The sequence below is a fragment of the Xyrauchen texanus genome, chromosome 8 (genome assembly GCF_025860055.1).
Source record: "Xyrauchen texanus isolate HMW12.3.18 chromosome 8, RBS_HiC_50CHRs, whole genome shotgun sequence".
NCBI lineage: Eukaryota > Metazoa > Chordata > Actinopteri > Cypriniformes > Catostomidae > Xyrauchen > Xyrauchen texanus.
The window spans coordinates 27808013-27833737 of record NC_068283.1 but is presented as its reverse complement, the minus strand read 5'-3'; the positions used below and the strand labels follow the sequence as shown (position 1 = coordinate 27833737).

At 38.3% G+C, this 25725-nt stretch overlaps 2 protein-coding genes across 2 annotated transcripts; both read right to left on the bottom strand.

Moving 5' to 3' along the window:
- Window positions 1-1959: 1959 nt before the first annotated feature.
- On the bottom strand, window positions 1960-7140 carry LOC127647363 (60S ribosomal protein L27-like). Its single transcript, XM_052131555.1, has 5 exons — window positions 7067-7140; window positions 6416-6498; window positions 6123-6292; window positions 4328-4438; window positions 1960-2051 (listed from the first exon to the last, which is right to left on the bottom strand). Exons 2-5 carry the CDS (start codon window positions 6494-6496, stop codon window positions 2003-2005), a joined length of 411 nt encoding a protein of 136 aa, XP_051987515.1. The 5' UTR covers window positions 6497-6498; window positions 7067-7140; the 3' UTR covers window positions 1960-2002.
- A 339-nt stretch (window positions 7141-7479) lies between these two features.
- LOC127647343 (RUN domain-containing protein 1-like) lies at window positions 7480-25504 on the bottom strand. Its single transcript, XM_052131532.1, has 5 exons — window positions 24819-25504; window positions 16269-16427; window positions 15903-16101; window positions 15632-15727; window positions 7480-13397 (listed from the first exon to the last, which is right to left on the bottom strand). Exons 1-5 carry the CDS (start codon window positions 25197-25199, stop codon window positions 12526-12528), a joined length of 1707 nt encoding a protein of 568 aa, XP_051987492.1. The 5' UTR covers window positions 25200-25504; the 3' UTR covers window positions 7480-12525.
- Between the last annotated feature and the right edge of the window lie 221 nt (window positions 25505-25725).

Here is a 25725-nt window from a genome sequence, read left to right as displayed (position 1 = left end):
ACACTTAATTTTGTCCTTATTAAAAATAAGTTTTACTCCTGAAGACATTAACTGAATTTTTGCAGTACATGTAGGAAATCATGACCACTCATATTAAAATGAAGACTCCAGTCATATCAGTAACCTCATAAAAGCTGTTTTATTCTACAGGAAGAGGGTCCACACTAGGGGGCTGATATGTTAGAATCACGACCAGCCGAATACTACTAACTTAACCTCAGTATCTGTCCTGTTATTTGACACTCATTGATAAAGTAATGATCGCTGACTGTGAACACCAAATTTCTACAATGGCATCTGAAACTGAAAACTATTGATTTTAAATGATGCTGCATCCAGCCGCAAGGTGTCAGTGTAAGTCCAAGATCACACAAAGATAAAAGTTACTGAGTGCATATAAGTCTTTTTATAACTTCCCATGTATACATTCTCCTCCCTGCCCAGTAGGTGGCAATATGCACAAAGAATGCAAATTGCCAAAAACAAAAGAAGTTAAAAGTGGAGATTGATAGTAAAAAGGACTCATTCATACCGATCATATTGCTTCTGACCACTGAAGTCATATGAATTACTTTCATGCAGCCTTTGTGTGATTTTGGAGCTACAAAATTTTGGTAACAATTCACTTGCATTGTATGGACAAACAGAGCTGAAATATTCTTAAAATCTTCATTTCAGTTCAGCAGAAGAAAGTCATGTACATCTGGTATATGAAGGTGAGTAAATGATGAGAGAATTTTCATTTTTGGGAGAACTATTCCTTTGTTTAAAGGAACATTCTAGGTTAAAAAATAATCTTGATTACCACACAAATACATTTTGACTTGTCCATACTTTTCTCTGGGTTACAGTGAGGCACTCATAATGGAAGTGAAAGGCGCCTATCCGCAAATGGTAATGAAAATGTCCAGCCGAACAATCTAAAAATAATGGGGGTTTAACATGATTTAAAATTTCAAACCTACATTTTCTCTGTAAAGTATATCCAGTTTTACAACTTCGTTTCCATGATGACATAACATTGTAAGCCGTAAAAACTACGATTTAGACAACTTTACAATAAGTTTTAACTTAAGAATTAATGCAAGTGCATTTGTAAAATTCTAAACTTCACATTTCGGAATTTAAACCCACCATTAATTGGCCCCATTTACTTCCATTGTAAGTGCCTTACTGTAAACTCTGTGTAAAAACAGCAAATCTAACATTTTATCTCGAGTCAGGAAATAACTATTTTTACTGTCCAATCCATAGTGCTCTGTTAAGGTTTGTGTACATGTGGGTGTATAAAGTTTGTAAAAACCTTCGTTATGGCAATGTAAAAGTATGACATCACTCCATCACCACTTTTTATAGACATTCATATAAACGGATAAATTGTTATTTACATGTGAAACCTCAGAACTCTCTAACAGGATTGTTACTTTATACACAATATAATTACAAAGTCTTGTTTGCAGGCTCTTAATCTCAGGAGGATGATCAAGTGTTCCTTCTCAAATCCTAAACTTGTACATTAGCGATCTTCTTGTTTCTATGTGTGCACAGCAATAACGTAACACATAGCTATATGGTTCACACAGCAGGTCAGATTTGCTGATTCTCTTACAGCAAATACTCCTACATCCTTTTCAGAAAATGTTGTCAAATTTGTTGTGGAACTGACACCATATCAGCTACATCCAGCATTTTATGCATTACCACACTAGACAGTTTTGCTGATTTAGCAAGCAATAGGCTGTTTTACAATATACATTAATCTTAAAATAAACTAATTAAAAATATATATTTTTGCCACTTTTTAAATAGAATCTTGAACAACCTTGAAAACATTTCTGGCATTCCATTTGGTGAATTCAGATGCTCTTTTCAACTAATCAGAGATCAGGCATATCAAGTGAAAACTCAAGAAATAAAACAATCAGTACCCAAAGTCAACAAAAATAAGGCAAGGAATACTTTGTGGAATTTGTACAGATTTATTTGTGAAACCAACGAAAGCTTAGAATCGGAGCTTCTGGAAGAACCACTTGTTCTTGCCTGTCTTGTACCTGTAAGTGAAAACATTAATTATCATCATACAGAATACATGTTTATCACAACCTCAATCTCAAAAAGAATGTTTTGATCAGCTGAAAACGAGACAAGATTGTTCTTAAAGGAATAGTTCACCCAAAATTGAAATTTACTGATAATTTACTCACCCTCAGGCCATCCAAGATGTATCTGAGTTTCTTCATCAAAACAGAATTTAAGATTTTTAGGATTTTAATTCAGGCCACCTCCTTTAAACAATGCAAGTGAATGTATTTGTTTGACAGTCCAAAATGCATATTTAGTGTGCATCAAAATAATCTACACAACTCCGTCACGCGTGGAGGCGGCGGCAGGATGAGCGTCATTGTTCACAAGGAGCAGCACTCTACAAAAGATGAATTGTCTTTGCTGTAGATTGTAGATGCTGTATTTTGTAAATACAAATAACTTTACAGATCTTTCTTTTAAAGGGTTTAAACAAAGTTTTCCATGCTTGTTCAATGAACCATAAACAATTAATGAACATGCACCTGTGGAAAAGTCGTTAAGACACTAACAGCTTACAGACGGTAGGCAATTAAGGTCACAGTTATAAAACCTTAGGACACTAAAGAGATCTTTCTTTTTCAGAGTCAGTAGAAAGATGTCCAGGGTCTCTGCTCATCTGCGGGAATGTGCCTTAGGCATGCTGCATGGAGCCATGAGGACTGCAGATGTGGCCAGGGCAATATATTGCAATGTGCAAACTGTCACAAAAGACAAAGACAGCACTACAGGGAGACAGGAAGGACAGCTGATCATCCTCCCAGTGGCAGACCACATGTAACAACACCTGAACAGGATCGGTACATCCGAATATCACACCTGCTGGACAGGTACAGGATGGCATCAACAACTGCCCGAGTTACACCAGGAACGCACAATCCCTCCATCAGTGTTCAGACTGTCCGCAATAGACAGAGAGGCCGGACTGAGGGCTTGTAGGCCTGTTGTAAGACAGGTCCTTACCAGACATCACCGGCAACAATGTCTCCTATGGGCACAAACCTACCTTCGCTGGAACAGACAGGACTGACAAAAAGTGATCTTCACGGTTTGTCTCACCAGTGGTGATGCTAGGACTCGTGTTTATCATTGAAGGAATGAGCGTTACACCGAGGCCTGTACTCTGGAGTGGGAGGGTCTGTCATGGTCTGGGGCGGTGCATCACAGTATCATCAGACTGAGCTTGCTGTCATTGCAGACAATCTCAATGCTGTGTGTTACAGGGAAGACCATCTTATGCTGTACCCTTCCTGCAGGCTAATCCTGGCATGACCCTCCCACCATACTGCTCATTCTGTGAGTGATTTCCTGCAAGACAGGAATGTCAGTGTTCTGCCATGGGACCTGTTGGATCAGAGGGTGAGGGCTAGGGCCATTCCCCCCAGAAATGTCCAGGAACTTGCAAGTGACTTGAAGGATGATTGGGGTAACATCTCACAGCAAGAACTAGCAAATCTGGTAAAGTCCATGAGGAGAATACTTCACCTTAGACATGAGCGCAAGCGTGCAGTGTAAACAAAGATGCTAATTAATTCCTTGCAATCAGCTCTCTCCTCAAAAAACACTGTTTGCGAGCAGCAGCAAGCCACCTTCCCCTGGACGTCTGATGAGTTACACCATGAAGCACACATATACGCAATTGTCATTCACTCTGCAGTGAAAAATGGCACCAAAAAAAAAAAATGAAGTGTCACATTGTGTGTCTCCATACGTGTTTGTGATGACGTAAGATGAATGCAAATGGACCGGGGTTCGATATAATCAAGCGAGTGTGAAACCAGACCAACGCTGCGGGGGTCACCGGGAACAATCGCATTCAGAATCGGACCGCAGCAAACGTGCCGAGTCTGAAAGCCCCCTTATAATCTTGAGAATCCATCTCAAGTCAGGACCCCCCCCCAGTAAACGGTGCTTGGTCTGCGCAAGTTTCTCTTGTAAGCAATGACACGCTTCCTGCCGACCATCAAAAAATTGTGTATATTCATTTGCATTGTTTAAAGGAGGAGGCCTAAAATTAAATCCTAAAAATCTTAAATTCTGTTTTGATGAAGAATACAAAAGATACATCTTGGAAGGACTGAGGGAGAGCAAATTATCAGCAAATTTTCATTTTAGGGTGAACTATTTCTAAAAAGAAATAAAAAAGGACAAAGTCGTCAGCAAGCTTTGGTTTAGGTGTTATTTTCTCTTCCAAGACTAAACTTCTGATTAAACATTTGAGCAGCATCTGCGGACAGAATCATACCTCTCCTCAAACTTAACCTTGGCCTCCCTTCTGGCTTTGCGCTTCAGAGCAGGATCCCTGAAAACATCCTTGTTGACAACAGTTTTGTCCAAAGGAATATCAACAGAGTACCTGAGGAAATAGGACACAAGTATTAAAACTGATATGTATTGCCATATCAGTCTCAAAGGCTATTTCATGGCAAATTCATGAAGTAATCAAACAATTGATAAATGCAACACATTGTAAAAAGGAAAGGTTTATCAGTCCTATAAAATATGTCAATTATGTAAAAGATTATTTAACTGTACTTGTGATAAAAGTTTTTCTGGGCTCATCTTCCAATACATTTTTATTTTTTTTTCAAAGTATTTTTAAGTTTTTCCTGACAAAAACCACTTTCACGTGACATAAAAAATAGGGCAGATGAAAAGCATGTTTTACAGTCAGAGTGGTATTACAATATTGACAAGTTTTAAAGACAATAACAATCTATATAATTAAAACAACATGTAATGAGGAATGTCTTATGATAGCTGGCAACCATTACACAAGAAATAGAATAAACTTGGATGTGCCATTCTGCACCCTTGACACAAGAATATATACACCCATTAAGATCCTGAGAGACAAAAACTAAAGACTCCAAATTTTGTTTTATCAGTTTATGTAAAAGAGAGGACAACAATCTAGTCAGACTCTATACTTTCCTGCTTTACTAGGAAAGTGGAGTGGCAAATACAGCTTAAATGATTTCAACGCAATGCACTCTCATGCATTTCCCGCTTTACACATGATTAATGGTTTTAAAGTGGTCAGCTTAAACCCAAACCTTTTTTAGTTCTTTGCTCAATACATCTAATGCATGAGTGCCACACATTTATCAAGGGTGCATGCAGTCAAAGGTAAGGTGCTCTGATATGGACCCTTTTCACACTTCCGTGTTTTGGTACACGTAAGTAACAATTGCAGGGTAAACTTCAAAAACTGTGAATGGGAAACCACAACAAATATATTTTTTGCTTACCCATTTGCTCTAACATGAAAAGAAAAATGCCACATTACGTTTCTACAACCCAGATGGATTATGACAGTCAGGAGAGAGATGTCAAATTTACTGTTATTCTCTCAGCAGCTGTATTAGTTAGTCACATGGGGTAACCTCCTCGTGGTCGTGATTAGTGGTTCTTGCTCTCAATGGGGCACGTGGTAAATTGAGCATGTATCGCGGAGAAGCATGAGCCTCCACGTGCTTTGAGTCGCCACGGTGTCATGCACAGCCAGACACGTGATAAGATGTGCGGATTGACCATCTCAGAATTAGAGGCGATTGAGACTTGTCCTCCGCCACCCGGATTGAGGTGAGTAACAGCACCACCACGAGGACCTACTAAGTAGTGGGAACTGGGCATTCCAAATTGAGAGAAAATGGGAAAAGAAAAAAATTCAAGGGGAACATAAAGAGTATATTGATATGACTTCACTAAGTAACTAAAAAAATTGCAAATATAAAGTTCGCTAGACTTGCACAGCTAAATAAGGCAGAAATGAGTCATTAAAGTCTGTGAAAAGGGCCCATAAAGAACAGTCCACTAACTAGACAATTAGGACTAAAAGGCAGAACAATGCCTGAAAGCATATTTCACTGTTCACTCAGAGTCAATCAGCACAAACCTGAAGTGGCATGTACATATGCAACTCTGAAAAAAAAATCCATTAACATCAGTCCAAAGACATCATCCTATCCTAACACTGAACCATGCAGGTCCATTAACTGGAGCTCCACATTCCCTCCAACTGTTCGGGATGCTCGTACCTGGTTGGCATCAGGTGGTTGTAGTTGAAAACCTTGACAAAGGCCTTGATCTTGGACCTCTTGGCAACCTTCTTCTTGCCCATGGTTGTCATGACTTTACGAGGATAACGGTCAATGCCTGCGACCAGAGCGTGGCTGTAAGGACGGTCTGCAGTGCCATCGTCAATGTTCTGAAAACAAGAGTTCATATTGAAAACAGTCATGTTGTAAATGCCAAATGAGATTATGGGAGTCTACCCAAACATAATGGCCATTCTTCCCTAAAAAAAAGGGTGAAACCTTACTGTACATACCTTGACAATCACAGCCTTGCGTCCAGCATAACGTCCAGCCAGGACCATAACCACCTTACCAGGTTTCATAAACTTGCCCATCTCTGAAAAACATGTTTACAATAATGAATCAAGAGCAAAACCACTCAGTCAGGATACTGAAAAAAAAAAGACACGAAGCAGAAATATACAAGCACAATAGCCAAACACTGAAAACAGCAATGCACTAATTGAACTGGCTTAAATGGTACTATAAACGTAATTTTACTTACAGTGTAGCAAATTAATGACATATTTATATAAAATGAGTAGCTGTCATTACATCTTAGCCAGGCAAACAGCTTTACGGTACTGGTACAATCTTCAACGTATTTAACATTTCTCAATGCAGGTTTATTGCATATTATTTACACATTAACTTGTATCGCATTTGAGCGATAATAAACGCATACTACATTTACTTGTTTAGCTATCGTGGAGATGGAAAAAAGGCTCTCGTAAGACACGGAGTGACAATCCTATTTATCTCTTAGCGTTTTTATTGTATTCAGTCAATAAACATATTATGTAACTGATATGGATATTCTCTCTATTAATGACAAGCAAGTGGGACCGACATTGCTTCTTTCTTAGTCGATGGATATGGATTATTTTCTCGTGTATGAAACTTACTGATGGTACTCTATGGCCGACGACAACAGGAAAGGAAGTGGAAAGCGCGAGCGTGACCGTTGACACCGGTGGTGGATGACGTATTTCCGTCGACTTTGTTCTACAGCATGCCCGAACTGTTTTTATTTTAGCTAGTCACCTTCTGCTGCCTTATCATAAAATATTACCTAAACGTTTCAAGAATGTTTTAATACTGCACTCAAAAAATAAATCCATTCTAATAATTTGAAGATATTCGCATTTTTTACAAAATTAAATAATACAACAAAAAAAAACTACATATTTTAAGTTGTATTAATTTAATTGTGTTCAAGATCGCAGAATGAAATGTAAAAACAAAAAAAATGGATGATACTCTTGCGAACTGAAAACAATTACAACAAAACAGTTTTTAATTTGCCTGGAAATTTGATTTGACTTTTCACAACAATTCATAAATGCATTAGGTATCATGAACTAACAATGGACAAAATATTTTTAACAGCAATTAGTTAATAAAAAATAGAATTGTTAATTGTTAGTTCCTGGATTAACTAAAGTTAACAAATACATCTTTTAATTTTAAAAATGTATTAGTAAATGTTGAAATTGACATTAACCAAGATTATAAAATGCTGTAAAAGTATTGTTCATTGTTAGTTCATGTTAACTAATGTTGTTAACTAATGTTAACAAATGGAACATTATTGTCAAGTGTTACAAATTTAATAAGATTTTCTAGGAAAAATACAGATTAGGATGAAAGAGAAAGATAATTGAATTGACGGAGTTCAGAATGGCTATTCTACCATATTAATCTTTCTATTTTTGCCAAAAGCATGGCAAAGATATGTTTTTTTTATTGTTTTTAAATCATGGCTTATTTGATATGTCATGGAAGGAGCAAGAAGGTATAATTTGAGTGTGCCAAATAAAACAATGATTCACAACAGAACAGTAATTCCTTAAGAGATACAGTATGAACACAAAGATGAACCAAAAGGATAGAAAATAGGCCAATTGTCTTTCCAGACAAAGAAAAGATAAAATGGCATAATTGAGACCAATAAAGCGGTCATGACATGCTTACTTATAACATTAGTAACATTATTTGCACAAAAAAACAGTCATACATTTGTAAAACATGATGATTTTCCACCTTCATTCTGACCCTCTGTCAGAAACACTCAGTTTTGGTGCTGCTTCTCCTTTAAAGGAATAGTTCACCCAAAAATGAAAATTTGTTGATAATGTACTCACCCTCAGGCTATCCACAATGTTTTGATGAGATTCTTTCTTCATCAAAACAGAATTTAAGATTTTTAGGATTTCATTTCAGGCCTTCTCCTTTAAACAATGCATGTGAATGTACTTTTTTGACGGTCCAAATTGCATATTTAGGTTGCATCAAATTAATACACACGACTCCAGTCGACAAATATAGTTCTTCTGAATGCAAATGATTTATTATTTTTAGAAACAAAAAAATCCTTGTATACTCGCTTCCGTACATCTCTGTGACGTGCGCTCATAAGAGGGATGACATAAAATTGTTGGTAGGGTTATGTGTCACGTGTAGGAGGAGTCAGGAAGCACATTACTGCTCAAAATAATCAAAAGAACTTTATTTGTCGACAAGAGTCTTATGGATTATTTTGATGCACCCTAAATATATATTTTGGACCATCAAAAAATGGAGTACATTCACTTGCATAGTTTAAAGGCATGAAATGAAATCCTAAGTCTTAAATTCTGTTTTGATGAAGAAAGATGAAGAAAGAAAAATGTATCACAAACATCCATACATATCTGGATGGTGCAGGAAAATACATTGAAACCTGAATCAATTTACTGGAGAAGGTAAGAACCACCCCCTCTTCCTCCATACATTTGTTAAATCAGTATTCAGGGTGGTTTAATAAGTAATGTGGAATCAGGTTGCAGGATACAATTTCAATGATTGTACATTCGATATTTTAGAGCAGAAAACAAGAATTGACAACACATATTCAAGCAGAGCCTCTGAATGGTGGCAGAACATACAATTTATATAATTCAGTCAATATTAATGCAAAGCAAATCAGTCTCATATTCATTATGGTTATATGATTAACTCTATTGACCTCATGTGCTCACAGGTTTCTGATAATCTCATCAGTTTTCTACAATCATTTTCAAGTGACAACTGGTTGAAATGGGCCAGGCAGTGGAATGAAAGCAGTGGAGAGAATTCAGTGATTTACCAACATTGTTGACAATTTATATGTTATTGTTTTTCTCACTTTGTACTAAATGACAAGTAATACTAAGTGTACTGTTCGACCTAGGTGAGGTCTCACCAGCATGCATGGTCTTCTCAGACAGTGATCAGGACACACAAGGAGTAACAGAGCTGAAATGACCCAAACCTGATATGCACACTTCCAGTGTTTGAAATGTTAAGACCTCAAGTAATGCAAATACAAACCACTATTAAATGAAAAGCAATATTATTTGTTGAGGGTGAACCACTGTCCAATAATTTAGTACAATCTCAGTTTTTGTATTGTAACTTGGCCTCATAAGGTTTATAACTAAACAAATCGCATTAAAGTGGTCAGTTAACATTTCACTTTAGTTCATGTTTACCTAATTTATATACAGTAGATGATCTCCAACATACACAATGACCTCTAACACGGCCCTTGAGAAGAGTTCAAGTAATAAATCTACATACAGTAGTATTGTTGATTTTGGTAAAAGCTGGCCATAACAAATCCACCAAAAAGTTACATGTTTATGAATGTGCATGACTGCATGTATAGTAGGTGGATGCAGTCACATGCTCATGGTCACTGAATTAAGCAATTTATCCTAAATTGAACCTATGAGGTGTGACTGGTGCAGCATTTGCCTTCATCATCCTCTTAAGTTAAGAGGAGACAGGAGGCATGTGGGCCAAAATCAATGTTGAGCCTTAAAGGAATAGTTCACCCAAAAATAATTTACTCGCCCTCATGCCATCCCAGATATATATGACTTTTTTTCATCTGCTGAACTCGAATGAGGATATTTAGTAGAATATTTAATCTCTTTTGGTCCATACAATGCAAGTGAATGGGTGCCAAAATTTTGAACCCCCAAAATTCACACAAGTCAGTATAAAAGTAATCCATAAGACTCCAGTGGTTAAATCAATGTCTTCAGAAGCGATATGATAGGTGTGTGTGAGAAACAGATCACTTTCACATTCTTCTTGTGTTTTGGTGATTCACATTCTTCATGCATATCACCCCTACTTGGCAGAGAGAAACATTTCTGGCAAAAAAGGACTTCTATATTGATCTGTTTCTCACCCATACCTTTCATATCATTTCTTAAGACATTGATTTAACCACTGGAGTCATATGGATTACCTTTATGCTCACTGTCTGTGTTTTTAGAGGATTTAAAGTGCTGATCACAATCCATTCTATGGACCTATAGAGCTGAGAAAATCTTCTAAAAATCTATGTGTTCAGCAGAAGAAATAAAGTCATACACATCTGGGTTGGCATGTGGGTGAATAAATGATGAGACATTGGTGAACCATCTCATAGGTTAACCCTCCCTTTAAAAAGTACTTAAATTGCTTCATTTTGAAAGAACTTTTATATTAACTGTTCTTATTCCAGAGTACTCATTCTTCTGATAGCCCTTTTCCACCAATATGGCGATGGCTTGTGTGCTGAGCCTGTGTCAGCTGGTTCACGCCCAGGGCAATCTGGAATCTTCTGTAAGCCGGCTGCACTTTTCCACTGACTTCAGAAACAAATGGTGACATAATGAGTTACGCGACTACCTTACCTGCCCATAAATCAGCTTTTACTCTTGTTTTTGATGGCATATTTTAATATACGGAGTAATGCAATCCAACTGTATTATATTGCTTAACAAGATTGTCAGAGATGACATCTACGCTAAAGACGACAGGTAATGCAAGCACATTATTTTGTATGAACTATGGCTTAACTTGGTAAATTCTGTAAACTGTTACAGTGGAATAATTATTAACATTGGTGTAGCAGATGGTAGGGTTGGGCAATAAAACGATATCAATATTTATCGTGATAAAAAAAAAAAAACTCAATATTGACGATAAGCTTTTGAGTAATTTTCGATATTTAGCCTGTGTTCTACATCTAGACATGAGTGTTGCTAAAAACACTAGCAGTTTGTCTTTCTTGTCGTATGTTTCCACTGGTGCGTGCTGAGCGACAAAACAACAGTACCTGTTACATCATATCTGATCTTTCTGCGCTGTATTCTTGAATATTTTTCTCTGGCACTGAAACACGCCTCAATGATGCCCTGTCCCGGGCCGCACCCGCATCCTCTTTTCCCCCACATGTAAACATGAGGTGCGTGTTTCCAGGGCGCCTTTAGACCATAAAGTCAATTCTTTATAAATTTAGTTTTATTAATCAATTTTATTTATTAATATGTTCCAAGCCTTTAATAATAAACTAATAGATTTCAGTTCCATTTTCAAAAGTTTCTCTCTGGAGAACTTCTCCCTGAACCCCCATAAAGTATCTTTCCTCAGTCACAAGGGCTTCTATGCCCCCATACTTATCTGTATGTAAAGAAATATGAAAATAATTTGAATGTAAAAAAAAAAATCTAATATATATATATATACTGTTATTATGATTCAAAATGAACAGATCATCTTATAACATTCATATCCAACTGCACTCAATTGATAAACTCTATAAAATATTGTAATATTTTCATAGAAGATCCCTCGGACACCACTGCATTGGCTGTGTCTGGGCCCCCAATGCAGTTTTGTAAAGACTATTTAGACTTTTAAGGATTTTGTTTTCTGTTCTTTTTTTGGAAATTAAAAAAATGTGCAATGTGCAAATGTGATTCAATATCATGATAAATATCGATATCGAATGATATGAAAAAGAATATTGTTAGATTTTTTTTTGCCATATTGCCCAGCCCTAGCAGATGGTTATATTTGGAGTTTTGCCATAGCATATAATATTATGTTTACGTCTTTATTGAGAATCCCTAAGTTTACTTGACAGATAGCCCGCAATCTTCTGAAGTAGAGTAGCTGGTCAAAAATGCCCTTACTGAACAACACAATGCACAAATTAAGAGGAAAACAGTGTAAGGAAAGCTAACAAAGTTGACAAATATAATAAATGACTGAGATCAGGACATCTGCGATTCTTTGTTTACCAGCAAGTATTGGGGCCGGTGTCGACCAGGTTTTCGGCCCCGCACCGCCTTTTCTGTGGTGGAAACAAGCAGAACAGTTCAAGAATTCGCACCGGCCCAGGAACCCACCCCCGAACCATGTTGGTGGAAAAGCGCTATCAGAGTACCTCAAAAGAATTTTCATTTTGGTATGAACTATCCCTTTAATCAGATAATTAGTGCTATAGCATACTCAACTGCATACCCTTTTCTATATTACACAAACTTCCAGCATTTTAGTTTGCTCAAAAAGCATCTTTAATATTTTTCAGCTGTCTGACAGCCAAGTCGACAGGTAGGCTGAACCTGAGATGGCTGAGGCGGCCCAATATGCGCAAAGCACCCTCAAAGCCCGTCTGGGCCATGTAGCTCCACGGCTGGTAGTGCGAGTGTATTAACGTCCCAGACTTACACAGCAGGTTGAGCCAGGACACAAGCCTCTGCTCATTGAGTGCCATGCACACTAAGGCCTTAAACTCGGAGTCTACACTACGTTTATATCTCCCATGCTCTTTAAGCACAGTATGAATGGCCCATAACAGAGACTGTTTTGGTGTGACTGTCACGGGACCGTCCCCTACATGCAAACTAAAAGACTGCGAGAGCTGGCGGGCAGGGGACTCCACAAAGGCCTGGCCATTTTTGGAGCGATAGTACTTGACAAAGAGTTCCCATGGATGCAAGGTTTGTGGAGATGCGCTGAAAGGCAACAGGCAGGAAATGGGCGCCAGCACCAGGCTCATGCCCTGAGAAGGAGTGTACAGACCATGGGCTAGCAGGTCCCGCAGTGCCACGGCCAACTCCTTTCGTACAGAAGCGGTGAGTTCGTCCCGAGGTCCTCCTGGTGACAGGCAGGTGGTGTAACTGACCACATGTTCCACCTGAGGGGCCGGCTGCTGGCGAGAGGCTTGGAGACGTACGTGCTCCACAGCTCCATCCAGTTTCTTCAGCAGAGGGCCGTAATCTTGAGACTCGCCCCCCTGAGACCACACATTCTGGGGCATATGCCCCGCAGCGCATCCAAACTGGCTCAAAGCAAATATCTGCAGCACAGCTAAGGCTTTCTGGATCAGCTGAAGCCCTGTTTCTCGCATCCTCTGCGCCTGTTCAGGGTCCACTTTGGGGAGCAAGAAAGAATTTAAAGTTACAATTCAATTCTTATTTGCTTTAATGTAAATCTTAACATTTACAACCCTTAACAGTCTTTCTTACTTCACTGGTGTTCATACTGTCAATGTTAATTCTGTTTATCCTAAATGTTGTAGTAGTCATGTAGTTATGTAATCTTTTATTATAAAGGAATGTTCCTGGTTCAGTAAAAGTTAAAAGCAATCAACAGCATTTGTGGCATAATGTTGATCACCACAGAAAATAATTTCGACTCGTCGCTCGTTAACTTAAAATAAATACAAAAATAAATGGCGGTTACTGAAAGGCACTTCCAATGGAAGTGAATGGGACCAATCCATAAGCATAAAATACACAGTTTCAAAAGTATAGCCACATGACGTAAACATTATACACATTAACATGACTTGAGAGTTAACCAATCTCTGTACTACATGATATTAGTGTGATAAAATCACTTACAGGGTTTTTATGATGTTATGCCGTCATAGCTACAAATTTGTAATCTTGGATATAACTTACACATATAGGGTTAAAAAGTGGTTTTATCACACTAAAATTGTTTTAACACATATGGGGCCCTATTTTAGGAGCATTAGTGATAAGCGCAGCACTATGCCTTAAGTCATAAGCGCAAAGTCAATGGGCTTGGCCATGAAGTTTTGATTTTTTGTGCAAGCATGCACTAAGTCTAGGCACAAGTGGATTTTGGTGAAATCGTACGCACAATGCGCTAAGGTGCTGGATTAAGTGCAATTGAATTCAGAGTTTCTTCCTATTATATAGTCCATTCCTTTTTGCTCCAGCAATATAAAAAAGCAAAGACAGCACATTAATAAGAATTGGGTAGTGTTAATGACTGTATGCAATGAATTAGAATAATAGAAATATGGACATGCTCCTTTTAAATGCTTAGAAAATGTTATTCTCATCAGGATTTGGATGTACACTATGTTAAATTATAGGGAATGTAAATTGTATTAATAATTATAATTTCAGTATTAATAGTGACTGTATTGGTACACTCATCACTTCTACCAGTCAATTTTGATTTTGAAAAATTGTATTCATTTATTGAATTAAAATTATATTTCAAAAGAAATAAAAATATAATCAAAAAGAGCACATTTTAGCACTTTTGAAACATCTCAGGAAAATAGCAAGTTGCGCTTAGTGCCACTTCATTAACATACAATACACCCACAGAAAGTGCAAACTCTAAAACCCACCGCCACTTGCGCTTTGGCCTGGCATGTAAATTGCAGTTAGAATTAGCGCTCTCATGAAAATTGGAAAGGACGTCATTGTGCATAGTGCAGGGTCCCTGCACGTAGCTCTGCACTTTGCGCACTCACGAAAATAGAGCCCACGATGTTTACGCCTTGTGGCTATACCTCTAAAACAATGTGTATTTTTACGTTTATGAACAGGCCCGATTCACTTTCACTGTAAGTGCCTGACTGTTACCGCAATTATGTTTTTTTTTTGTAATAAAAGAAGGACAAGTAGAAATATTTTTGGTGGTAATCAACATTATGTAGGCATATGCAAGCAATCCTGAACGAGCAAAATTATTTGTGCGCAGAAAGTGTTCCTGATCGGCTAAAACAAAATGTGGGTCAGCCCCATGAAAATGTTATTTAACTTAGGGCTGTCACCCAGTACATTTACATGCGCAGTTATAATCAAGCTACAGCTGGTTTTTGCATGGTCAAGCAACAATCTTCATCTGTCTGTCCAAGTAAACAGGGCACAAAGCCTATTCAAATATTTAAAAAAAGACAGTCAGCAGAGGAAGTGCCAGTAATACACATTTCATGTCACCTCTGTCTTTCGGAGTACGTGGACAACGCCGAGACCAATTGTGGTCTGATTAACATGTATACACGCAAGATGAAGCCAAGCTATAATCACACTGTGTAGCTCAACTTCACATAAAATAGACTAAAGCATTTACATGACCATTTTTAGAAAGAACACTACTTGTTTTAGTCTGACTGAAATAACATTTTCAAAGTGCATTTATGCATAAAAGTGCATTTATGCATTATTAAACATAATGAAAGAGACAGGTTTGATTTCTTAAGACAACTATTTCAAGTGATATCTGTTAGGTTGAAGAGATAATTGATGTGTAGTACTCCAATAAAAAACAGACAGCGGCACCTTTAATAAAGAAAGTATATGCAGCTATAAGAATATAACAAACTGAAGTGCAATCACCTTGCTTCATCCTTCTAGTGGCTCCAGTGTTTGGTCCAGCTGCTCGGGCCTGTTGGCTGTTTGCACCATCATTTAACAGAGGGTTTCCCACCTCATCTGAGAAGGGCAAGATAGGGACAGCGAATGCATTTATTTTACATGGGCACACCAAACACAAAGGCAACTAATGACAACATAGTTTACATAGGCCAGAACTAGATGTACTAGAATGCACTAACAGAAATACAGTGGGCTCTGCAGCATAAGCACAAGCATAAGCAGAACTCCTCACCCTGTACGAAGTTAATGAACATCTCCAGGTCTCTAATCTGGGTCTTGAGCTGCTCAACCAGTTGCTCTTTAACTCTGGCTGGGTTGACAATCTGAGCTATGGCAGAATCCACTCTCTGCCGGAGCTCCTCTGGAGTAAGGTTCCCTATATCTTCATTAAGGTTCACATCCAGCTTCTTGATCAGCTCGTCAATGATCACCTATTTAGGATGAACATATACTAATGAACATCATCCACCTGCCCCAACAATGGTTTTTAGGGTAATGTTTACTATTCCTATCCATCTAAAGTGTATGAGATCCAAAGAAAAAATAACTTTCAGAATTATGTCAACAGTGTAAGAGGGTATTATCGGACAACACGTACCCTCTGCCTCTCCATGACGACAGACTGAGGCAATGAGTCATAGCTTCCCTCCTGGTAGGCAAAGCGTTCCAGGTCATCAAGTTGGGTCTTCAGCTGGAAAATCAGTTCCTTCTGCTTCTTTCTCTGAGCTTCCAAACGCTCCCTCTTCTCTCTTTCACTCTGCATATTATAAAAGCATGAACACATAATCTTAGCCTAAAGTCAAACTTAAAATTGCTTACATTGTAGCTGATCATATTTGCATCTGCTCTGGAGAAGGATAATGGGCCAATTGGTTTGCTTCAATTGGTTTAGCATTGCTTAGCCAGTTTTGCAATTCAAAATCGACCTTGCTTTTTACACAACATATTCATATAAAATGGCCTTAAGGTAAGTAGTCTAATTGTATCATTGAGGAATTACAGGCCTGTAATGCTAATATTGTTCATTATGTATGGAGGTACTTAATGTAACTGCCTAACATAATAACGAGAAAGAGTAGTTCATCCTCTCTCCTATTGAGGGAACTACACCAAAGTAGGGGTGCACTGATCGATCAGCCACCAATCAAAATAGTCCGATATTCGTCTTAAGCCAGGCACACACCATGCCAGTTCTGAGACTCGGGAGGTCGTGAGACCCTGCACACGTTACGAGTCAGTTTATCTGAAAACCGTACAGGTGCATCATACACAACACGACTTAACGACCTGGCAAATTCCGGAAAAGTCGCATGGATATTTGCACTATTTATCATTATAAGACATAAAGCCAGAGAAGGACATTGCTTTAATTCCTCGTAGCTTGCTATTTATAAATAAAAAAGACTGGCATGGCCAGGGGCTGCATTAGCTGAAAACTCATCTGCCGATTAAAAAAAAAAAAATGGGATATTACAAATGCTGTCCAACATTTGAGAGATTCAGATTTCGAAGGGAGGCTGTGATATTTCATGACTGTATACATCAATCATAACATCAGTGTGTTACTGTCAGTTACTGCATGATAATAAAGTGCACAAAATGTACAAAATTAAAAAGTGTGCAAAATTCGTGCACCGTTTCTGAAGGTTACACTTTTTAATTTTAAGCGCAAACATGACAATTTGTGTAGAATTTTGAGTTATGTAAGTGGAGTAGGCTACCTGTATTATTTAGTTTTAGAATTCTTCTCATCTGTGTCACTACTTGCATGTTGATAGCAGACATTCTGAAGAAGTCTTGTCCATGTTTTAAAGCCGCACACAGCAAAGTTTAAAAATCTTGTTTTAGTGCTTCGGTTAATTGGCCGGTAGAACTTTCAACCTAGAAGTCCTTTGTTTCACCAGACTCGCACATGGAGAGTTAAAAATAAATCTTCTTTCATGTCCACTATCGTGTGCATATTCAGTTATAACAAATCGCCCTAAACGAAGCCCTAGAACTGAAATGAATGCAAATATGACGAATAAAAATAGACCATGATGGAAATTTTAAAACCCTCTCCATCAGGGTGATAAATTTAGTTTTCTAACGCAACCCGTAAGGCAAATTATTTGTTTGAAGAGCAGGGAACAGCATGGCATTTCTGTAGAATCCTTCACAGTGACGTGGTTGTGCACGATATGGGGAAAACATAGTTTTCTCCAAATGTGTAAAAGGTTCATGAACACTCCGTTTTCACTGATCGTGAGTTTTAACACCTTCTCCTGATTGGTCAACTTCAGGTAGATTGCCAAATCGGCTCATTCAACCGCACACACACCACACAAATTCAAGCCGACAACGGCCACATTTTTTAGACAGTTTAAAAACGATCAGGAGATCGTGAGCTGCTCGTAAGCCGCTCGGCTCCACTCGTAATTCCTCTCCCATGATGAGAACCGCGACCGCACGAGCACCAATGATTTCCACGAAATAATTTTTCGTGATCGCCGATCGTGTCTAGATTTAGAGCCAATCTTTTTTGCAGCATGCAGGTTATCGCACATACATTAGGGCTGTTCGATTCCAGACATTTTGGATTTGATTCTATTAAAAAAGGGAGGTAAAGTTAAATCTCATAATAAACAGCTCATTTTAAGAATGAATGACATTTACGATTTATAGGTCTATTCTAGTATTAAATTTGGTCCTTGATGCACATCCCAAAGTGCAACACTTCTTTCAGGATCCATTTAAGGGAACTTTTATCTACATTGAAATAGCCTGTTACCACCCATCAGTTGATCTTGTTATAAAGAGGTTTATATTAGTATGCAGTTGTCCACTACCTTTTGACGGCTACAGTAAATAAAAACATCCAAATATACACTTCATTTTATTTTACACTTATGTTTTATTTTAAAATCCAGGTTTTTGTACTGGTTTATTTAATATAATATTACAATATTTTTCATAATGCGTATTAAAAATGTTGGTTTTGAATTTGATTTCATAGAATCATTTTTATGTAAAATTGTGTAAAAAGAATGAAAAACAAATATGCAAAACATTTTAAAACATAGGCCTACTGTAAAAAATATTGAGAATGTATAGAGACATTTTAGACTCTTGCTTTTATGAGTGCAGTCCATTCATCATTTAAACTTTAACCTACCAATTTATTGATGAAAACTGGGAAGCTAACTCGCTGTTACTTGATCCTCCTATGCCAACTCCTGCAGACAGGTGTTGCAACATCGGAGAAGTTTTTACTATAGGCCTACAATGATTTTGATCCAAAGTAAAATACTGGCGGAATACAGTATAGGCCTGGAAAGCAGCTGTCTGATGTGACGAGCTAATGCAATTGCATCATACAGATTTAAAGGAGCATATTTTACGGCTGACGAACTGCAAAAGATTCAGAATTAGGTTGACGATCGTTTAGCTGAAGTAATTTTATAATCCTTTTGTGAATTAAAGGAGTGCTGTAAAGGCTTCTGTAATGTGTAGTAGTTCGGTGGTCACGGAAAAAAAATTTCAGTCAATTTTCCCAGGCAGAATCGGTTCCAAACATTAGAGTCGATTTTCGATTCCCAATGCCTCAGAATCTATTATTTTTGGAATTGATTCCCAGCCCTAACATACACTGCTCCTCTAATGAATGAGCACTTGCTCAGCCATTGAAGCATGACAGAGGTTAAAAATGTGTAAGAATTACACGCGTATGAATATTAAGTTGCCCATTTTCTAGTCATTACGGTAATAATTCTGACTCACTGCACTGTGAGCACGAAGAGGATAAAGACACTGCTAATGGGTATAAAAACTAATTAAACAGCAAATAAATACGCAAATACAAATATGAGTATATGTGATGTAATGCGAGTCGTGACAATCAGATGTTGTGTTGAACGATAGAGACTGTTTGAGGAATCGAGAACACTTTCATCTTCACTCCGTTCAATATGCTCACTCGCAGTGTCAATCAAACATGTGGCTCTCCAAGTTCTCTCAGCATCTCATCAGTCACTCATCTCAGTGCTACATCTTCACGCATTTACTTAATATTTAGTGATTTGTGTTACAGCAAAACGCCAAAGATATTAATGATTTCTGACTGGAGCAGTTTTAAAGCTTGAAATGTCTATATGTTTCTTATTTTTTAACACATTTCTGCTGTGTGTAATGCTCTCATAGTTTTTGGTTGCCAGTATGTCACAATGACCTTTTGATACTGACAACAGAACTATTAATAACTGTTTTCAATACAAATAAATGTCAGCAATTCACATTAATGTAATTTTTATGTAATTTTGGTAACACTTAATAAAAAGGTTCCATTCTTTAACATTAATGCATTAGGTATCATGATCAAACAATGAACAAAATATCTTTACAGCATTTATTAATCATAATGTTAGTTAATAAAAATACAATTGTTCATTGTTAGTTCATAGTGCATTAACTAATACAACTTTTGATTTAAAAAATGTATTGATATATGTTTAACTAACATTAAGTTCATTAGTTCATGTTAACTACAGTAATATTGTTAGTTAACAAATGGAACCATTTTGTAAAGTGTTACTGTAATTTTACTGTGTGGGGAATAAACATATAACTGCAGCATATAACTTGCAAAAGTGTGGCAAATGGCATATTATGACCGGCCGATCTTAGTGTTATGAAAATCTGAGATCGGTATCGGCCTCAAATTTCCAGATCAGTGCACCACTAAAACAAAGTATGGACTTCACAGGGTTTAGGTTCATAGTACTCACCAGTTCATCCTGCAAGCAAAGTGTGCGCAGAGAAGGAAATAAGAGAAAGGAAAGCATTTTAATATGTCTCTCTTAGGAGTAACATGATTTTCCAGCATATGAGAAATAACAGAAGGAAATGCAGAGAAAGACTGACTTAAACATTTTCCTTCTGCAGTATTTACTTTACACAAAGGAACACTCAAATACAATGAAGCACTTGAATGACACAGACAGAGGCCATTAAACAAAAGAACAGAATGTCATTAGAGAGCAGCACAGGGAGATTATATTGGCTGACTGTGGGGTGCATGTGAGGTGGGAGGAGGTCTGTGTTATCATGGGTGTATCACAGGTGCACATTGTTGCAAAGGCTATTGAGAAGCATCGAAGCAGGCCTATTTGGAACAAAACAAGACTGATGACATTGTATATTACATGCATTTGAGATAGTTTAATTCCACTCAGCAACAAAGCATTTGTTTAGAGCTATAGTTGAGATCTGGTGTGTGTTCTTAGTGCTGCTGGTGTTCACCCCTGCTGGAAAAAAACAGCTTAAACCAGCCTAATATGGTTTGCTGGTCTTAGCTGATCTCCCAGCATGATCGGCCTGACCAGACTTGGACCAGTAAAGACCAAAGCTTATGCTGGATTCTTCAACAGGGACCTGTCAAAACATTAATGAGTGTAGAGGTCGACCGATATATCGGTTTTAACGATTAATCGGTGCAGATAGTTGATTTTTGGAACTCCGTTAACGGCAAAAATCAACACAGATAGTCGCTGATAGTTTTTTTAATATACATATATACAGTTAAAGTCAGAAGTTTACATACACCTTAGCCAAAAACATTTAAACTTAGTGTTTCACAAGTCCTGACATTTAATCGTAGAAAACGTTCCCTGTCTTAGGTCAGTTAGGATCACTATTTTAAGAATGTGAAATGTTAGGGTAATTGTAGAGAATTATTAATTTCAGCTTTTATTTCTTTCATCACATTCCCAGTGGGTCAGAAGTTTACATTCAATTTGTTAGTATTTGGAAGCATTGCCTTTATATTGTTTAACTTGGGGTAAATGTTTTGGGTAGCCTTCCACAAGCTTATCACAATAAGTTGCAGGAATTTTATCCCATTCCTCCAGACAGAACTTGTGTAACTGAGTCAGGTTTGTAGTGAACCCAGGTGTGGGAGTTTATTCAACAGGTAACAGGAGCTTCAGTGGGTTACTTCAATATCAAACAGGATAACAGGAAGTCATGGCTGGTGCTCAGAATGGTAATTTCAATATCAAAACAGTATCACACGTAAATCAAGTCTTGATCTCAAACTGGTGATTTCAATGTTGAACAGAGTCAAAGGTAATTCACATCTTAAGCTCAAACAGGTAACATCAATATCAAACTGGATCAAAGGTAATGCACATCTTGTGCTCAAACTGGTAACTTCGACATCCCACCAGATCAAAGGAGAGTCAGGTGCATAAACAGTGGACATGGTAAGTATTTCCAGACAAGAAGAATCCTCAGCATTTTCAATGTCACGTTCCCTGAGCATAAGCGCATGCTCAAAGTTCAGAAGGTAAGTTTCAAACAGGTGAGTAGGGATCCGGTAAACTGGGAATTCACAGAGTCACTTATTTTATGTGTTTGTAGAGGAACGTGAACAAACTGGTGAGGAAGATCCAAGGAAGTAGATCAAGCGTCACTCGCAAAACTCGTAGATTAAATCCATTTGTGAGGTCCGGGAATGATAGTAGATAAGTCAGTGATGCAGAGAAGTAGTTTACACTGCAGTAGAACGAGAGGAAAGTCCAGAGTACCTCGTTACAAGGCTAAACACTGATAGAGTGTGAGAGTGAGGTTATGTCGATATATGACTAATTTTACAGTGGATATACACTCACCTAAAGGATTATTAGGAACACCTGTTCAATATCTCATTAATGCAATTATCTAATCAACCAATCACATGGCAGTTGCTTCAATGCATTTAGGGGTGTGGTCCTGGTCAAGACAATCTCCTGAACTCCAAACTGAATGTCAGAATGGGAAAGAAAGGTGATTTAAGCAATTTTGAGCGTGGCATGGTTGTTGGTGCCAGACGGGCCAGTCTGAGTATTTCACAATCTGCTCAGTTACTGGGATTTTCACGCACAACCATTTCTAGGGTTTACAAAGAATGGTGTGAAAAGGGAAAAACATCCAATATGCAGCAGTCCTGTGGGCAAAAATGCAAAAATTGTTGATGCTAGAGGTCAGAAGAGAATGGGCCGACTGATTCAAGCTGATAGAAGAGCAACTTTGCCACTCGTTACAACCGAGGTATGCTGCAAAGCATTTGTGAAGCCACAACATGCACAACCTTGAGGCAGATGGGCTACAACAGCAGAAGACCCCACCGGGTACCACTCATCTCCACTACAAATAGGAAAAAGAGGCTACAATTTGCAAGAGCTCACCAAAATTGGACAGTTGAAGACTGGAAAAATGTTGCCTGGTCTGATGAGTCTCGATTTCTGTTGAGACATTCAGATGGTAGAGTCAGAATTTGGCGTAAACAGAATGAGAACATGGATCAATCATGCCTTGTTACCACTGTGCAGGCTGGTGGTGGTGGTGTAATGGTGTGGGGGATGTTTTCTTGGCACACTTTAGGCCCCTTCGTTTAAATGCCACGGCCTACCTGAGCATTGTTTCTGACCATGTCCATCCCTTTATGGCCACCATGTACCATCCTCTGATGGCTACTTCCAGCAGGATAAGGCACCATGTCACAAAGCTCGAATCATTTCAAATTGGTTTCTTGAACATGACAATGAGTTCACTGTACTAAAATGGCCCCCACAGTCACCAGATCTCAACCCAATAGAGCATCTTTGGGATGTGGTGGAACGGGAGCTTCGTGCCCTGGATGTGAATCCCACAAATCTCCATCAACTGCAAGATGCTATCCTATCAATATGGGCCAACATTTCTAAAGAATGCTTTCAGCACCTTGTTGAATCAATGGCACGTAGAATTAAGGCAGTTCTGAAGGCGAAAGGGGGTCAAACCCAGTATTAGTATGGTGTTCCTAATAATCCTTTAGGTGAGTGTAGATACTTGTCTAACTGTCTCCTCCAGCATCTTCACAATGTCCTTTGCTGTTGTTCTGGGATTGATTTGCACTTTTTGCACCAAACTACTTTCATCTCTAGGAAACAGAATGTGTCTCCTTCCTGAGCTGTATGATGGCTGCGTGGTCCCATGGTGTTTATACTTGTGTACTATTGTTTTTACAGATGAACGTGGTACTGTCCGGTGTTTGGAAATCGCTCCCAAGGATGAACCACACTTGTGGAGGTACACAATTGAATCTTGGCTGATTTCTTTTGATTTTCCTATGATGTCAAGCAAAGAGTCACCGAGTTTGAAAGTAGGCCTTAAAATACATCCAAAGTTACACATCCAATTAAAGGCTTGACATAATTTTCTGGAATTTTCCAAGCTGCTCAAAGGCACAGTTAACTTAGTGTACGTAAACTTCTGACCCACTGATAGTCAAGTAAAATAGTCAAGTAATAGTCAATAGTACTATTAGTAATAGTGTGATAGTCAAGTAAAAGTGAGACAATCTGTGTATAAACAATTGTTGGAAAAAGTACTTGTGTCATGCACAAAGTAGACGTCCTAAACAACTTAAAACTATAGTTTGCTAATATGAAATCTGTGGAATGGTTAAAAAATTTGTTTTAATGACATCAACCTAAGTGTATGTAAACTTCTGACTTCAACTGTATAAAAAGCTTAATTTATATCTTTACAATTTAAATTTAACATTTACAAATAGAGGATTGAAATGGTGCCAAGTCTCCGTCACTGTTTAAGGACTAATTCATGATTAATACTAAAAGTAAAAAAAGACACATATGAAGCATAGACATTATTGAACATTTATTTATATAACCTATTGAATGATGAGTTTAAGTTGATTTTGACTGACAGTGTTGCTAGAGAAAGGGAATGAAGTATTTTATAAAACTGGAATACCGGACTACTGACAAATGATAGCTGGCTAGCTACTATTGATGAAGGATGATATTATGAATTACTGCCCATACAATATTTATTAACCCACGTGACGATTTTTCTTTATAGTGTTGCTATTGTAATACATTGTATATGATTGTAAGAGTGTGTGTTTTGTTTGGAAGCACAGACATTTCAAAATAACCTAAGCTAGTAAGCTTGTCTTAGCGGGTCTGGGCAGGTTTTCAAAGTGGTTTCAAGCACTTTTCAGATGATCAGGTTGAGAGACCAGCAAGACCAACAAAACAAAGACCAGCAAACCAGCGTTTTCTTTTCTACAGGGATTATAACTAGGTTTTGAAATACAACCACTGAGACAGAACGCAACCCAACTCACAGAGTTCTCCAACATCTGGGCGTCCTGTACTCTGCACCCGATGACATGAGGGCATCCTTTGAAAGCAAACTCCTCCAGCTCCAGCAGCATCCTCTCTTTCTCCTCGCTTTGAGCATGGACAGTCTGTTTGAGTCGAAACTGCACTTGCGCAAAGTGTGATGTTAGGGCGAGAAGTGATGAATTCAGCTGCTCTTGCTCGTCCTCAAGCTTTCTCAGCCTCGCTACCATGTCTGTCTCGCCGGACGACGCTGCTCCAGCCTGCGTGTCCCGCTTCCACTGCTCATCCTCCGGGCTGGCCACCGCTCCCACGGGCGCCCATCGCTCCCCGGCTCCCGCGAAGGCAGCCTCGCTGTCAGAAGTGGACAAATCCTCCGTCGACATGTGATGAGAGTTGGAGTAGACAGCTCTTAAAAAATATATTTAACGTCGGCAAACTTTTGAATGCAGACTATGCGCAACGTCTGCCTTCTAGCAGGTGCACCACAGTGGTACAGAACACATTGCAGCGTAATCGCAAACACAAAGATCGTGCAATAACATGGAACCACCTTACCAGAGTTCTGAGGGGGCGTTCAGTTCGAAACGTTCTCGCGAGTAGAACGCAAATATCTCGAGACGCGTGTTTGAAAGTGTTTAAAAGACGTACTTTGTAACTTGGTACGGCGTCTAAAAAGCGTGGCGCAACGTCCAAAGTGTCCGCTAGTCCACTAGTGCTAGTTTACATAGAAAAACAATACGAGTGACGCAAAAAAAAAAAAAATGGTGTTAACCTCCTAAGAGGAATCAGTTCATCAATATGTTCTATGTATCAAAGAATGTGTGGGCAGGATGTTACGTCAATGCGTAATGACGTCAGCGAAACGCACAGTTAAACATCTACGGCTTTATAGCTTGTAGCACAATTGTA

Coding starts and splice junctions, on each gene's coding strand:
- LOC127647363 (XM_052131555.1), bottom strand. CDS start 6,496: ATGGGCAAGTTTATGAAACCTGGTAAGGTGGTTATGGTCCTGGCTGGA. Junction 6,293..6,415: donor GCAAGGCTGTGATTGTCAAG/GTATGTACAGTA, acceptor TCTTGTTTTCAG/AACATTGACGATGGCACTGC. Junction 2,052..4,327: donor AAGGTTAAGTTTGAGGAGAG/GTATGATTCTGT, acceptor TTTCACTTACAG/GTACAAGACAGGCAAGAACA.
- LOC127647343 (XM_052131532.1), bottom strand. CDS start 25,199: ATGTCGACGGAGGATTTGTCCACTTCTGACAGCGAGGCTGCCTTCGCG. Junction 16,102..16,268: donor TCGTCATGGAGAGGCAGAGG/GTACGTGTTGTC, acceptor CATCCTAAATAG/GTGATCATTGACGAGCTGAT. Junction 13,398..15,631: donor CACTAGAAGGATGAAGCAAG/GTGATTGCACTT, acceptor TGCTCCCCAAAG/TGGACCCTGAACAGGCGCAG.